Source organism: Rhinatrema bivittatum, chromosome 19, assembly GCF_901001135.1.
Source record: "Rhinatrema bivittatum chromosome 19, aRhiBiv1.1, whole genome shotgun sequence".
Lineage (NCBI taxonomy): Eukaryota > Metazoa > Chordata > Amphibia > Gymnophiona > Rhinatrematidae > Rhinatrema > Rhinatrema bivittatum.
The window spans coordinates 34657599-34674530 of NC_042633.1; the positions used below are offsets into that span (position 1 = coordinate 34657599).

A 16932-nucleotide genomic window follows, 5' to 3' on the forward strand; every position below is an offset into this window, starting at 1 on the left:
AGGGAGTGATACAGTATGGGGGAGAAATTCTTCTAATTACAAAACAGGATCTGGGGATGATCGTATCTGATGATCTTAAGGTGGCCAAACAGGTGGATAAAGCAAGGGTAAAAGCCAGAAAGATGCTTGGCTGCATAGGGAGAGGAAGGGTCATCAGAAAAAGGGAGGTGATGCTGCCCCTGGTGAGACCTCACTGGGATACTGAGTACAGTTCTGGAGACTGCACCTTCAGAAGGATAGAAACAGGATGGAGTCGCTCCAGAGGGAGGCTGCTAACATGGTCAGTGGTCTTCCTTCTAAAGCATATGGGGATAGACTTAAAGATCTAAACATGTACACCCTAAAGGAAAAGCAGGATAGGGGAAATATGATAAAGACATTTAGAGGCCTCCAAGACATCAAAGGAAAATTGGTTCTTACCTGCTAATTTTCGGCCCTGTAGTAGCACGGATCAGTCCAGACTGCTGGGTTTTACTTGAAGGGCACCCCCTGTAAGTACGGAGCACCACCTGCAGCCCCCTTCAGCATAAAGTGTATCAAAGCTGAAACGGAAGTTTAACTCGTAACAGCAATCCAAATCCAATACAAAACTCTATGTACAGATTAAGAGCACTGTGAAATCTTTGTTCTGCTATGCAGTCTGCCAGTAAAATTGAAGGAAAAAGGATTTGAGCAGACTGGACTGATCCGTGGTACTACGTAAAATGGAAATTGGCAGGTAAGAACCAATTTTCCTTTCCCTGTGGGTACCCGGATCAGTCCTGACTGCTGGGATGTACCCAAGCTGCCTTACATGGGGTGGGACCTAGAAAGCCCCGCTCGAAGCACACTGCTGCCAAAACTCTCGGAGTCCGGAGCCCGAACGTCCAAACGGTAATGCCGAGCAAAAGTATGCAAGGATTGCCAAGTCGCCACTCTCCAGATTTCCTGGGGGGAGACCAACTGGCTTTCTGCCCAGGGCGCAGCCTGAGACTGAAGCGAATGAGCCTTAAGACCGTCTGGAACCACTCGCCCGTGACATACGTAGGCTGAAGCAATAGCTTCCATTAACCAACGGGCAATGGTGGCCTTGGAAGCCTTATGTTCCTTCTTAGGACTGCTCCACAAGACAAAGAGATGATCTGACTAATGAAATTCGTTAGTGACTTCCAAGTAATGCAGAAGTACCCGCCTAACATCCAACCTCCTCAATTCACGAACATGCGGAAAACCTTGATCCAAATCCGGAAACGCCGGCTGGCCCTTTAAATTTCCCTGCGGAGGGGTCCCTAAAGGCGTAGGAGAGGCTGCCGAGTCCTGGGGAGACCCAGGGCTCCGATCATGTGGAGACAGCTGTGGAGGGAAATCCCCTCTCCCTGCAGAAAGATCTGCATCGGCATCAAAAGAACTTAAAATGGCTGCCGTTCCTGCGCGCCACAGGAATGGAGCAGGCCGTGCTCCACGAAATAGCAACGGTTTACCCGCCCCACGGGACTGTGCTGCAGGCTTCACCCTCCCACCGCCCGCTGCCGCCAACGGGCCCTCTCTCCTGGGGATACAACGGGAGCAGAGGTTTTCGCAGGAGAGCCGAGTCGCCGACTTCCCACAAGCACAACAGCACGAGGCGCACATTGCCGCGGTGCAGAGAAGGGGAAACCCGAAATTAACCTCCAGAGCCCAGGAGACCAAAAAACACCGCTCTCTTAGCTTTTATTTATTTATTTTTTTTTTTAATGCGGTGAAGCGAAACGCTCAGGTCTCACCAGAGTACAAAATTTTACTGTCTCTGGGCTGGGGGGGGAGGGACCGGCCCACCGGTAAATCCCGCTCTGAAGCTCCGGGAATGAGAGCTGCTAAGCACCAAGGAGGGAAGCTCAGATGAGACTTGCCCTTGGGAGGCAACGTGCTTTTTAGTTTTTTTTTAAGAAAAAGTTGATTTAGCCAAAACTGAATAAGGATTCCTGCTGTTAGTTTGTTTGTTAAAGTTTGGGTTTTTTTTAAAGTGACCAAACTACCTGGACCGCAGGTTCTGCCACCTTCATCTGCTGGAGACAGAGAAATACTGAAGGGGGCTGCAGGTGGCCTGATCCGGGCACGTACAGGGAATGCCCATTTACATTTATTAAAATTTCTTAATCGCTCAACACAATGACGGTCTGAGCGATGACCAAAAATACATACAATCAATTTAGCAAGGGGTCTCTTTAAATGGAGGTAGAATGAGGAAGAAACATTTCTTTATGGAAAGGCTGTCGTGGTGGAGAGAAGGACAGTATCTGAGTTCAGGAAATAACGTGACGAGCACAGGAGATCCTTGAGAGAGTGGCAGGGATCGTTGATGGGCAGGCTAGATATGCAATAAGGTCTTTGTGGGTTATCCTTTTTCTCTGTTTCTATGTATATGTACTTATTCTAACATGTTCAGAGGCTCCTTTAGCATGCATTCTGCTCTCTGGCATATGCGCTACATTTATTTATTTAAATTCTTTTACTGTACCGATACTCAAGACGAGGTCTTATCGTACCGGTTTACAATAGAACAGGGGGAAACCAATTAACAACTATATAGAAGGTAAAGTTACATTAAACAGGGAACGAAAACATGGGAGCCGGAAGACAGGAAAGATTTTAAAAACAATAACAACTGGAGAGTGATAAAATAGTCAATGAAAACAATAGAGTAGCGAGACATAAAGAGATTGATTGAGCTCGGCTGTAGATTCATCTTAGGCGATTATTAACATAATATATCTTCTGGAAGGAGGAAACATGGAGAGGTAAGCAGGGAGGGGGATGGTGGCCGGGCAGGGACTGAGACGCCTTAGCACGCTTGCTAAACTTTAGTGTCTAGCTCCCCCCGAGTTATATGTACGAGGAAAACACACAACACTTGCCACCCACGGGGCCAAGACCATGCTCGATCTACCAAGACATCACAGAACTCCCCCCACACACAGGGTCAACTACTTATGGATACAAAGAAGAAACAGCACATTACTTTCACAAATGGTGGAATCCCAATCTTTTCCTCTCTCTCCAGGCTATGTGGCCTTCCCCAGAATTCCCCTTTCTCCCCCTCTCCCAGGGTTACCTTGGCCTTTCCCGTACTCTGCAGAATGTGCACCAGGGCACAGGCCACCTCCTCCTTGCTCTTGACACTCAGCACCGGCTCCAGCACCGCACACAGCATCCGGTAATTGTTGGTTACGTACTCTGCAAACTCCTTGTAGAGCTCCATCGGCAAGATGCTCATTGTCTGGTATCGCGACTTCACCCGGATGGAGGGGCAGCTGGATTTGCTCTTGCTGGAGCTGGGCTGACTGACGGGGTACCACTGCTCCGCAAACTGACGCCCACTGACGCTGGTGATGGGTATGCTCACCATGCCCATGTAATTACTCTTGTCCTTTTTGCGCTTCTTGTCCGTGTCCTTGTAGAGGTGCAGCCGGATGTTGCGCACTGCTGGCAGGTTATTGAACTCAAAATGTTCTCCCCAGAAAACATTGTCCGTCTTGATTTTGCTGGTGGTCCGTGCATACAGCATGTCGTCCAGGCACAGCTCACAGTAGTACCGTTTCTTGGGCGGCAGGTCCCGAGCCTCGATGATCCAGAGCTTCAAGACATTGTCCACCCTGCGGCTATTATCCTAGAGGACATGGGGAAACAATTTTCAATTCTAAGTCATTTAGAAGGAGGCTACAAAAGGAAGACACGAAGCACAAGTTGAAGCTGTGTTCAATGGTAAGGTAGATCTAGGGGATAAGCATCGACTGTTCATGGAGGTGTACCATGTGACAAAGAAAGGACCAAAGGTAGCCATTGACAGATTGAATAGGTGATTGACCAGAAGACAAATGAGATGTCCTTGACCATATGACAAAGAACTGGGAGGTATCATACCTTATTGGGCTTCACAGCCCGGTGCAGATTCTCAATCCATTTATCCCGTTCAGCAGCAGAGCGGCAGGCGAAGCATTTTGTACCCGAAGCAGTGGTCACCTACAGTTCCAGCAGAAAAAATTAATGGTGTGGTTGGCGTGTGGAAATGACTTGTTACAAAATTGCCCAGGGTTTGTGCAGGCAAGAGCAAGCATGAAATGCTATTTTGGGCATAGTTGATTTTATCTGTAACGTTTACAGGCATATTTTTTGACTCTGAAAAAGGGTATGCATGAAAATTTTCTCAGAAAACCTTTCCCGCAAATTAGCAGGCATAACCCATGTAGGGAGCTTTGTGGGGATCATTTTCAAAGTCAACATAACACACCTAAGTCAGCTTTTAAAAGCCATGTAAAGCTCTGGGCCTAACAGCCCACACATTTCTATGTGGTCGGCAGAAAATGACCCTCAAGTAGGGTAATTTCCGCAAGTCAAACATGTTCCACGGAAATGGACGGTTATAAAATTGCTTGCCCTGTATGCCTGTAACCTTATCTGGACTGAGCAGAAGTGTTCCCAGGGAGAGAAGCAGCACAGTTGGGGAGGAGCTTGAACTTATTTGCACTGCACAATGTGTGTGTACCTTTTCACAAAGATTTCCTGTGCATGAACTAGCAAGTGTAATTGTGTGTGGGTTGGATTGATGGGATAATTTGTAAAGTGAACATACATGTGCAGGTTTGCTTTAAAAATTGGTGTAGCCTGTGCATGCATGGGCTGACTTTCTTCTGGGGGTGGTTACAAAATTGAACATAAAATAAGAACCTAAGGCTTGCCGTACTGGGTCAGACTAAGGGTCCATCATCCTGTTTCCAACAGTGGCCAAGCCAGATCATAAGTACCTGGCAGGATCCCAAGGGGTAGAGAGATCCCAAGCTGCTTATCCCAAGAATTGCTCTGACACTGTGCTACAAATTGGAAACTGCTTTCCGCCAGGCTGAGCCGATAGTCAAGGATGATTCATCTCTCCCACCCCAAACTGTAAAACTTCTCACAAAATGCTGGCTCCCAGTAAAGAAGGCAGTCATTGATCATGTGAGTTCTGCCAGACCAACCTGCAGAGCTTCCATCTTACCAACTAGGCTAAGCCAGCTGTCTCTCATCCTGCTACTTATTTCTGGTAGGCAGCATGCCAGGGCCAGCTCGAATATTCCTGCCATGTAAAGCGAAGAATCGCCAACATGCTGCTGAAACATCAAGCCACTGTGTCCTATGCAAATGCCTTAATTCATTCATTGAATGATTAAAGAGGTCTTATAGAGCCCCTCCACAAGGAAGCACCCAGGGTTAAAATGGCCAATGCACCACTACCACCATCGGCGATCCATCCACATACAACAGTTGTACTAGAAAGCTGACTCATTTAATTTGAGCCAGTTCCATAGTCCGCTCAGTAGCACCAGTAGGTTGCCAATAGATCCAGCATAATCAACCTGGTCTTACATTCAGATTCCATCAACTGGTGAGAACTTGGCACCAAATCATGTTCTGAACCCTTGACTGACAGAGAGAGAAACTGCTGGGATAGGCCTTGATCCCACCTACCTTTTCAACAACCTCACTTCAAAAAGGAAGATTTATGTTTATAGCCCTTGGTGGAGAGGGCGACTTGGCCATTGCACAATGACATCACCTAGTAATCAGACTTGAGATGGATGAGATCCAGTGGAAGTTGCTCTCTGTTGCCCCTGGTTGAGTACTATTGCTGCAATGGCTAGGCTAAGTGGTGGTGGGGGTGAAGTAGGGTTTAAAAATGGGGCTAAACACCAAGCATCCGAGAATTCCTCAACATTCCACAACCATTTTCTAATCTGCAGAATCAGCTCAGAAACGTTCTGATTTGCTGCAGCCCTGCCTCACAAAGGAGAAGTGTTCATTATGTCCAGCAGCCAATGAGCATGCCTCAGGTACCAGAATTTTATCAGAGATGTAGGTGGGCTCACAAAATATAAGTAGCTTCTCTATCTATGTCCTGTCGATCTGACATTGTGCCAATGGAGGGAGAGAAAAGTAGCTGCTCTGAGACTGTACCAACTGAGGGGAGATGTAAGTGCCTCAGATCACTGCTTTAAGATTAGGGGGCAGATGCAATCAAACTGGCACAAAAACGTCTTTAGCATGCGAGTTGGTAAAAATGGCATTAAACATGTGATGCAATAAATTTTAGTGCATATTCCTGGTCCGAGGCAGTTGATAAAACTTTGGCTTTAGCGAGCCCAGGATAAATACCCAATGGAGTAGAGCATCCCATGCTATTTCCCCTGCACAGGCGAAAACCTCATTTGCAGGTAACCTCCCTTTAACCACATGTATGCACGTGCTAGTTTAATGTGTACACACCAACAACTTCTGACCATGGTTTAATGTGCACAGGAAGCCCTTATTGCTTAACTTGCTATTTTTAGCACCCGCTAAACAGCCTTAGCATATACACTGAGTTTTATCGCATAGACCCCTCCATAAACCAGGTTAGATGAAAGAGGGAATCAAATTTCTGCTCTCCAAGGGTGATTTTCAAAGTCATAAGCATGCATACAATTCGAATTTTATGCAACTGCACGTAAACGTATGCAGACAGCCTGATTACGCACATACTTTTCTGCAAACTGAGCAGACGTGTTCCAAGAGGTTGGGGTAGGCGCTTACGTGCATAATGTTTTATTTAAAAAATGTACCTGTGCAAGTTATGCCCTCCGAAGAGGAAGGGTAACTTTAAGCTACTGAATGTGTGTGCGTCTCTGGCCAATTACCCAAGTACTTTCAAAGAGAACTTAACATGTACAAGTTCACTTTGAATATACTTGATAAAGTCCTATGTGTACAATGAATGCACAGAGTTTACTGCTGTGTGTGCTATTTGAAATGTACCCTCTAACACTGCATTAATTGAGGCAAAGGTGGAAAAATGAAACAGTTGTGTTGATTTACCAAAGAAAGTTGAGAACATTTTATTTTGTGCCGGTTATAGTTCCCCCTGGGAGCTCTGGCAAGTGTTGGAGAGAGAAGCTTTCCCTAGATCTCTGCAACCCACAAGCAAGGCCTGTCCCAAACGTCTTCACTGGTCTTGGCTTGTAACAAAACACAATCACACATTCTCACCAGGCCAGGCACACACACAACCTCCTAGGCATGCAGGTTCACACACATGCCTCAAAACTCTCTTACTTCAAAACAGAACTCCTGTCCCAAGATACTGCTGTGTACGGGCTTCACAATGGAATCTTCATCCAGGTTGAGATCCAGGGCTTCAGCTGCACTGCTCGGACTCAGCAAAGACTCGTGGGAATGGGACTCCTTGAAACTCTGCATAAGGCGGGCCCTAAGACAAGCGAAGGGGCAAGGTAAGAAGCATGAATTAAAGAACAAAAGGCAACATAACATGGTTCAATTATTATCACTGGGGTCAATTTTGAAAGGGTCTGGCTGCCTAACTTGGGGAGCTGGGCAGCTAGATCAACTCTGAACCATAAGATTGAAGGACTCTGGACAGGCAAGTCAGAAAATACTTGAAGCACTGTAAAATAGCTGGCCAACCCATGAGCCCTTGCATCTTTGAGAGGAGTAGCTCCAGCACTTTGAAAGCCATTGCTATTACATTGCTGACCACATAAGAACATAAGAAATTGCCATGCTGGGTCAGACCAAGGGTCCATCAAGCCCAGCATCCTGTTTCCAACAGAGGCCAAACCAGGCCACAAGAACCTGGCAAGTACCCAAACACCAAGAAGATCCCATGCTACTGATGCAATTAATAGCAGTGGCTATTCCCTAAGTAAACTTGATTAATAGCAGTTAATGGACTTCTCCTCCAAGAACTTATCCAAACCTTTTTTGAACCCAGCTACACTAACCGCACTAACCACATCCTCTGGCAACAAATTCCAGAGCTTTATTGTGCGTTGAGTGAAAAATAATTTTCTCCAATTAGTCTTAAATGTGCTACATGCTAACTTCATGGAATGCCCTCTAGTCCTTCTATTATCAGAAAGTGTAAATAACCGATTGACATCTACTTGTTCAAGATCTCTCATGATCTTAAAGACCTTTATCATATCCCCTCTCAGCCGTCTCTTCTCCAAGCTGTAGAGGCCTAACCATCCCTTTATCATTTTGGTCGCCCTTCTCTGTACCTTCTCCATTGCAACTATATCTTTTTTTGAGATGCGGCGACCAGAATTGTACACAGTATTCAAGGTGCGGTTTCACCATGGAGCAATACAGAGGCATTATGACATTTTCCATTTTATTCACCATTCCCTTTCTAATAATTCCCAACATTCTGTTTGCTTTTTTGACTGCTGCAGCACACTGAGTCGATGATTTTAAAGTATTATCCACTATGATGCCTAGATCTTTTTCCTGGGTAGTAGTTCTTAACATGGAACCTAACATCATGTAACTACAGCAAGGGTTATTTTTCCCTATATGCAACACCTTGCACTTGTCCACATTACATTTCATCTGCCATTTGGATGCCCAATCTTCCAGTCTTGCAAGGTCCTTCCATAATCCGCTTGTGATTTAACTACTCTGAATAATTTTGTATCGTCCACAAATTTGATAACTTCACTTGTCGTATTCCTTTCCAGATCATTTATATATATATATATTGAAAAGCACTGGTCCAAGTACAGATCTCCCATCCGCAGAAAGATGGTTGACTAAAATTAGCTGGATTTCCTAGCCATTTCATGGCTGTTTGAAAATGTACCCCATTGCAGCACGATAGATGACAGTAAAAAATAAAAACAGCTGGGCCATGCAGTCTTCCCAGTTATTTCTGTTCACACTGCTAAGGATATATTCCAACTGCCAGCCATAGAGCACAATTGCTTGTAGAATTATCACTCCTTATCTAATATATTTTCTTTTTAATCATTTCCTTCTTTGTACTCCCGCAGTGCCCTTCCCTTCCGTTCCCATATCTAACCACAAGTCTGTAATAATTAAAATAGCTACCGTTACTTAGGGTGGCTCCTGGAAGATACCCCACTGCCAAACTACCACACCGAACTGAATGGCACAGGGAGCACACATCCTGCTCAACACGCCAGATGACAAGAGTGCCTGTGTTTCCACTGAGACTTCTAGCTATTATTGTAATTGCAGCCTGCCAGACAGACCCCGTTACAAATTAAATTCCATCTTCACAGCCTAATCTAAATGTCCTCAAATGCTGTTGCCCAATCCTCTGGCCTCATAGGTCCCCTACACAGCCTGCCAGATCAACTTTGCTATGTGACTGGCTGTGTTTCTACAAGGAGTTCTAGTGATTACCGTACTTGCACCTGCCAGACCATCTCAGTTGCTAATTAATTCTAGCAACACAGCTTGCAAGAGAAGATATAGCAGCATGGTTGCTTGCATTTTTTCACAGTAGCCTGCTAGACCAACCAAGCTATGGAGTTGCCTGTGATCTTTTCGCTACAACTTCAAACATCTCATACTGACCATTGTGTCATTCCTTCTGGCAGCCATAACATTTTACAAGCATGCTGCTAGATTGTACTTCCACTATCGCTGTTAGGGTCTATAGGTCTGTTCTTATCTCTTGCCAAAAGACAGCAGAGTTGCTTACCTGTAACAGGTGTTCTCCTAGGACAGCAGGATGTTAGGCCTCATGCATGGGGTGACATCATCAGATGGAGTCCAGCACGGAAAATGTATGTCAAAGTTTCTAGAAATTGAACATGCCCAGCATGCCACTATCTGTGCGTCCACGTGGTGTCCCCCTTCAGTCTCGTAACACAGAATTACGAAAACATAAAACAACAAACACAGAAGAAACCCAACTCCAAGGGGTGGCAGGTGGGTTTTGTGAGGACTAGCATCCTGCTGTCCTAGGAGAACACCTGTTACAATAAGCAACTCTGCTTTCTCCTAGGACAAGCAGGATAGTAGTCCTCAAACGAGTGAATTCCTAGCTACAGGCTGTCCCCAAAGATAAAATAACCAATAAACACCTAACCACATGCCAACAGGCACAACAACAGTAGCGGTGTTGTAACTGAGGGAGACAGCCTGAACCCGAACAACGAGCCATAGGTAAGAAGAATTGGGTTCTACATCTGAAAGAGATTCCGGAGGACAGACTGGCTGAAGCTATCATGAAAGCCATCTCTGTCCAAACTGTAGTGAGCATCAAAAATGTGGAAGGAACTCCACATTGCAGCCTTGCATATTCAGTCATGGGGACTGCTCTCAGGAGGGCCACCGAAGCTGCCTTGGCTCTGACAGAATGTGCCTTGACATGACTTCCGAGCTGCAGTCCTGCTTGCATAGGAGATGCAATCTGCTAGCCAGTTAGACAGGCTTTGCTTGGCAACCGGTCAAGTTCTCCAAATCTGTTCTTATCAAATGAGAAGAAGAGTTGCATGGACTGCCTGTGGCCAGCTGTCTGCTCCAGGTAGAAGGCCAAGGCTCTCTTGCAATCCAAGCTGTGCAGTGCCTGTTCGTCCTGGTACGAATGAGGCTTGGGAAAAAAGGTGGGGAGGATGATAGACTGGTTCAAATGGAAATCCGTCACCACCTTAGGCAGGAATTTAGGTTGTATGGAGAACCACCCTATGATGACAGAATTTCATGTACAGTGGATACATCACCAACACCTGAAGCTCACTAACTTTGTGCGCCAAAGTGACCACGACCAGAAACATGACCTTCCAGGTCAGGTACTTCAGGTCACAGGTGCGCAGTGGCTCAAAAAGATCCAACACCACATTAAGGTCCCAGGAGACAGCAGGAGGACGCAGAGGAGGTTTAACTGAGGCAGACCTCACATAAAGCGCCCCACTATGGGCTGCACAGAAATGGGCAAACCATCCACTCACTGGTGGTAGGCACCGATGGCACTCAAGTGTACCCTGGCGAAGTTGGTTTTTAAGCCAACCTCAAACAGGTGCAGCAGATAGTCAAGCAGTTTCGGTGTAGAGCAAGAGAACGGATCTAACCCATGACTCTCACACCACACAGCAAACCTCCTCCACTTCAGGCCATAAGACTCCCGGGTGGAAGGCTTCCTGGAGGCTACCAGGATCTGAGACATATCATCTAACAGCTCAAGGGGCTGGAGAATTAGCCTCTCAACATCCAAGTTGTTAGGGACAATGCCCTGAGGTTGGGATGGCGCAGCCTACCTTGATCCTGCGTAACAAGGTCCGGAAAGGTCCCCAGACTGATCGGGTCCCTGACAGAGAGATCCCGAAAGAGCAGGAACTAAATCTGCTTCAGCCAGTGAGGGGCTATGAGGATCATGGGTCCCTTGTCCTGCCGGAGCTTCAGAAGAGTTTTCATCACCAACGGAAGCAGAGGATACATGTACAGGAGACCCCTGCCCCAATGGAGGGTAAAAGCATTTGAGGCTGATTTGCCATCCACTCTGTACAAGGTGCAGAATTGTTTCACCTTGCTGTTGCAGGGGGAGGGGAAGAGCTCCACGTCTGGGGTTCCCCAGAGGCGGAAGATCCGGCCCACCGCTGCCGGATGTAGGGATCCATTCGTGCGGGTCGGAAGGCCCAACTGAGGCAGTCTGCTACCACATTCTTCGTCCCCACAAGGTACACGGCTTGGAGCAGCATGCCCTGAGCCAAGCCCATAACTAAATCTGAACCGCTTCCTGACACAGGAGGAACGATACCATAAATCCCTGTTTGTTGATGTACTACATTGCCACCTTGTTGTTGGTCTGGATCAGAACTGCCTTGGTGGACAAGCGATCCCGGAATACCCAAAACACGTACCGAATCGCTTGAAGCTCCAGGAAGTTGATCTGGCATTGAGTTTCCTGAGCAGACCACAGGCCTTGCGTGCAAAGGCCGTCCACATGGGCGCCCCATCCCAGGGTCGACGCATCTGTGATGAGTACAATCTAGGAAGGGGGAGACTGGAAAGGAACCCCCAGTTCCAAATTGGGCATGCTCTCCCACCAAGACAAGGAGGTCTGGAGCAGTGGAGTAATGCGGATGCGCACGTGGAAGTCCTGGGTGGCTTGCTGCCACTGGGACCACAGGGTCCATTGAGCCCTTCACATATGCAAGTGAGCCAAAGGTGAGACGTGGACAGTAGCCGCCATGTGATCCTGAAGGTGGAGCATGAGGTGGGTAGAGACCTGCCAGCTCCGGCAAACCAGACCCACAAGGGATGCCAGCGCAAGCGCCCGATCGTGGGACAAATAGGTTCTGGCTGAGCTGTGTCCAGCTGGGTGCCGATGAAGCTCAACTGCAGCGACGGGGTCAAATGGGACTTCGGGTAGTCGATGACAAACCCGAGGGACTCCAACATCTGAAAGGTCAAGTGCAGAGATTGAAGTGCCCCTCCTGGGAGCCACTTTTGACAAGCCAGTCATCCAAGTAGGGGAAAACCTGCACCCCTAGATGGCACAGATGCACTCCCACCACTGCCAGGCACTTGGTGAAGATGCAGGGGGCTGAGGCAAGGCCAAACGGCAACACCCTGTATTGAAAATGCCTCTCGCTCATGACAAACCAAAGATACGTCCTGCAGCTGGGGAAGATTTCAATGTGGGCATATGCGTTCTTGAGATCGAGGAAACAAAGCCAGTCCCCTCCTTGCAGGAGGGGAATTAAGGTGCCGAGAGAGACAATGCTGAACTTTTTATTTTTTAGAAAATCAGTCCAAAGTTCTCAGGTCCAGAATAGGGCGGAATCCCCCTGTTCTCTCTGGAATCAGGAAATAACGAGAATAGAACCCCTCCCCTTGCTGCCACAACGGGATGGGTTTGACTGCTCCAGCCATTATGAGGGCGGAGACCTCTGTCAAGAGGATTTCCTGATGCAAGGACAGACCCCAAGAGGAGCATGGGAGAGTATCCACGGGAACACCAGAGTGTTGAGCCAATACCCTTGATGAACAATGGATAGGACCCACCCTTCCGAGGTGACACTGGGCCAGCGGTCCACGAACAACTGCAGCCGACCCCCGACCAGATGGCCCAGCGTTGATGGTAGGGTCAACTGGCTTTTGCTCCTCTGCAGCCAGTCAAAGCCCCTTAGCAGGGCTCAGCTGGGGCATTGGCTGAAGCCTGGGGCAGCTCCGAGAACTCACCCGTTGTGCATGGGTATGGAAGGCTGGAAGATAATATTTCTTCTGGCAGTAAAAAGACCCCCATGAACCCTGTCGTGAGGATTTCTGGCAGAGGATGGTGGGTCCGATGTACTGGCCGACAGATGCTGGAAGATCTCATGGTGATCCTTCAACTGAGCCACAGCATCTCTGACTGTCACCGAAAAGATTCTGCATGGGAAGTGCATCGGAGGTCTTCAAATTTCTCCTGGACATCCGACCGGAGATCTGACGCTCAGAGGCATCTCCAGATCTCCCTCACAGCCCCGAGATCGGTGCCCGGCACTAGTATCAGTTTGATGGAGGTTGATGGAGGTTGCCTCCTCTCTGCAGAGCTGCTTCGGACGCATCACAGCTGGTGCCATTCCGAGCCCGGTGCCAAGTGACGACGGCGACTGGTGACAATGCTTCCATGACTTCCCCCGGTGCTTGGCCCCAGTTTTTCCCCGGTACTGAGGAGGATGGAGACGATCCCGACGTCATGTAACGTGAAGACACCGATGACGGCCGATCTCCTGCCCCTCTCCAGGAGGGGTCCCAGAGAGGGAGTGGAAAGTGAGGGCTCAGTGTCCATCAGCTCCCCACGGCCTCTCGGAGTTGATGCTCTCAACGCCGGAGTCAAGGGTTCCGATTTCTTGGAACCAAAGAAACAGCCTTTGGGGGTCATCTGGTTGCAAAAACGGCACCTCTTGATGTTGTGCGATGCCTCCAGGCAGAGGATACAAACCTCATGTGGGGTCGGTGCCCAGCGCCCACTGAGAGCGAGACACACCAGGAATCGACTGCAGAGAAGAGAAATAAAAGCTTACCGCACTGCCTACTAACTGCAGGGCAGGGAGAAGGACAACCCCGGTGCAGGTAAATTCGGAACCGACCAATATATATTTTTTTTAATATTGCATAGAAAAGCAGACCTCCACAACCACGAGACGATAGCTCTGCAGAAAAATAAAGACTGAAGGGGGACCCTGCGTGGATGCGCAGATACTGGCATGCTGGGCATGCTCAGTTTCTAGAAACTTTGATATAAGTTTTCTGTGCTGTGCTCTATCTAATGATGTCACCCCATATGTGAGGACTACCATCCTGCTTGTCCTAGAAGCCCTTGTATCTCAGCTCCTTAATCCTCCAAGTTCTATGGTTTGGCAGCCCTGCTGATGGCCATCTTTGGTGCTACTGCACAGTTATAGGCCAGCCTAACAGTCAGTACCTCACCTTAGCTTGATCCAATTCTGGTGCTCCTTGGTGTGGCCCTAAATACACTCTAGCTCTAGCCTTCTGGCCCTAATCTGAGGCTTTCTAGCATTTTATTGTCTCTTTAGTTTTAGACTGGTCTTGCTTTCCAGTGTCCTGGTCTTTCTTTAGCAAGCACTTTTCTGTATCCCACCTAGTTCCACCGCTCAGTCCTGCCTTTGTAGGTGCTCAGAACACCGGTAGTATGCCATGAGAATATCTTCATTTTTCTGCAAATAAAGATTCTCTGTGTTTATCCTATGCCTTTTTAAAGAGTGTTACTGGCTTAGCCTCCACAACCTGTTCCAGGAGAGCATTCTACACATCTGCTCTTTCTGTGAAAAAATATTTGCTGATAGCACTCCAGAGTCATCTCCCTGGGAACCTCATATCAACTCCTTGTTCTATAACTTCCTTTCCATTGAAAGATGTTTACTTCTCATGCATTATTAATACATTTCAAGTATCTGAAGTCTCCATCGCATCTCCCATCTCTCTTTGCCTTTAGGGTACACATATTTAGATATTTAAGTCTCATGACATAGGGCTTTTGGTGCAGAACCCTGTGCCATTTTGGTAGCTTTCCATGGATCGCTTCCACCCTACCTAAATTTATTTAGGTAGAACAAATAAATAAATAAATAAATAAATTTGGAGGTAAAGCATCCAGAAATGGATACAATAATCTAGGTGAAACACGTAAAGAGGCATTACCACCTCCCTTCTATTACTGATAATGCCTCTGCCTACACACTCCAACATCCCTCTGGCTCTGAACCAGCACCTTATCATGCTATTTTGCTACCTTGAAATCATCAGAAATGTTCACCATGAGGTTTTTCTCCCAGTTAGTGCACATCAATCTCTCACCCTCCATTATGTACCACTCCCTTGGATTTCTGCGCGGCAGAATGAAAATGCATAATTGTGCTTTTTTTTTGCACTGAACCTCAACTTCCAGGCTTGCCCATTCTTGAAGTTTTCTTCCTCCACCCTCAGGGGTGTCCACTCTGTTGCACATTTTAGTGTCATTCAGAAGGCGGCAAACTTTTCCTTCTAACCCCTCTGCAATATTGCTCAGAAAGATATTGAGCAAAACTGGCCCCAGAACCAATCCCTGAGGCACTCTATGAATTGCTTTCCTCTCTGCAGAATGAATTCCTTTTTAGCACTACCCTCCGTTGTCTATCACTAAATTCATTTCTAATTTAGTTCATCACGTTCTGGTCCATCCCCAAGTTGCTCAATGTATTTAAGAGCCTCCTGGGTGATATATCAAAAGCACACCCTTGATTTAATTCACTAGTTACCCAATCAAAGAAACTGATCAGAGTTGTCCAAGACAATCTCCCTCTGGTAAAAACCATATTGCCTCAGATCCTGAAATGCTGCTGGATTCAAGATACTTCACTAACCTCTCCTTCAGTAGAGTCTCCTTAAATGTACCCCATTGAAATGAAAGTAACTAGCCTCCTCCGTATTTCCATTCTTATGAAGCAGGATATTATCTGCCCTTCTCTAGTTCAATAGATTAGCAAGGCATAACTTCCCTTTCCTAATCCATGCTGGCTCTTCCCTGTTAAGCCATATTTATCCATGTGCCCATTGACAATGGTTTCCAACATTTTGTTGGCCCCGACGTCAATCTCACAGGTCCACTGTTTCCTGGATCATCATGGAAGACCCTTTCTAAAAATAAGTAAATAAGTAAATATAATGCCATTTTCTATTTAAAAGGCTTTTATAAACTGTCTTCTGGCTACCCTCCAGTCCTCAGGCACAGTAGCAGATTTGAATGATAGGTTAAAGATCTACTGTTTTGTTATGGCTCAGTACTTCGATTTTGATTGTATTGTTGTGACCTCTAATAAAAGCTGTGGCCATTGTTTTATCATTCATGTGGTCATGAGGTGGGGTGCGCTGCCATCTCATCTTCCCCCCCCACCCCACGACGGACTGGTCACGGCTGCACAGGTTACTGATTTTCTCTTTTTTGAGCAAGTTATTGGAAAAAGCCATCCTAACAAGACTGGAAGACTGAAAGTTTAAAGCCAAATTTCAATCCAGATTCCATCATAGTTACGGTACCGGTATGCTCCGGTTAATGACTTATCGTGTGATTTGGGAGTAGAGATTTGTTGTTGCTGCTCCGTGACAAGTTCTGCACTCAATATAGCCTCTGCTATTAGTAGGAAGGGATCTATTTTATGTTTGGGTACTTGTCAGACCCTTGTAACATGGATTGGCCACTGTTGATGCTAGGCTTGATGGACCCTCGGGGTCTGACCTAGTATGGCAACGTCTTATGTTCTTATGATATGGCAGACCATGAGATTCTGCTGTGTCATATGGTAGAAATGGGTATTGGAGGACCTGCCCAGGGATGCTTTTCATCTTATCTCAAGAACAGGTGGCAGATGGTGGTCTTGGGGGGATAACTCTTCAAGACCTAAACCGGTCATTTCAGAAATACCACAGGGATTGTCTCTCTCACCCAGCGCTTTTTAAGATATAACTCTATCCACTGGGAGATTTGATTCACAGTGATTTGTAAAAGTCTTCACACTCTTGTACATTTGTCATTCTGCTGTCTAGAAAACACAAAATCAAGGTGCATTAAAGTAGGAGTCCAAGTCCATTTCGAAGACCTACGCAACATACTCTACACTTTCATGTTAAAGAAAAATTATAGAACTATTC

General features: G+C 46.9%; 1 protein-coding gene across 10 annotated transcripts in view; it reads right to left on the reverse strand.

Annotated features, from left to right (window-relative positions):
* The window catches only part of SYNGAP1 (synaptic Ras GTPase activating protein 1), a 211396-nt gene that overhangs the window by 49811 nt on the left and 144653 nt on the right, over positions 1–16932 (reverse strand). For all 10 annotated transcript variants that reach the window (XM_029584372.1, XM_029584381.1, XM_029584373.1 and 7 more), the window contains 3 exons: positions 7084–7237; positions 3880–3978; positions 3071–3625 (listed from right to left, as the gene is read on the reverse strand). In XM_029584372.1, coding sequence (XP_029440232.1) covers positions 3071–3625; positions 3880–3978; positions 7084–7237 — 808 coding nt within the window. The remainder of the gene's footprint in view (positions 1–3070; positions 3626–3879; positions 3979–7083; positions 7238–16932) is intronic.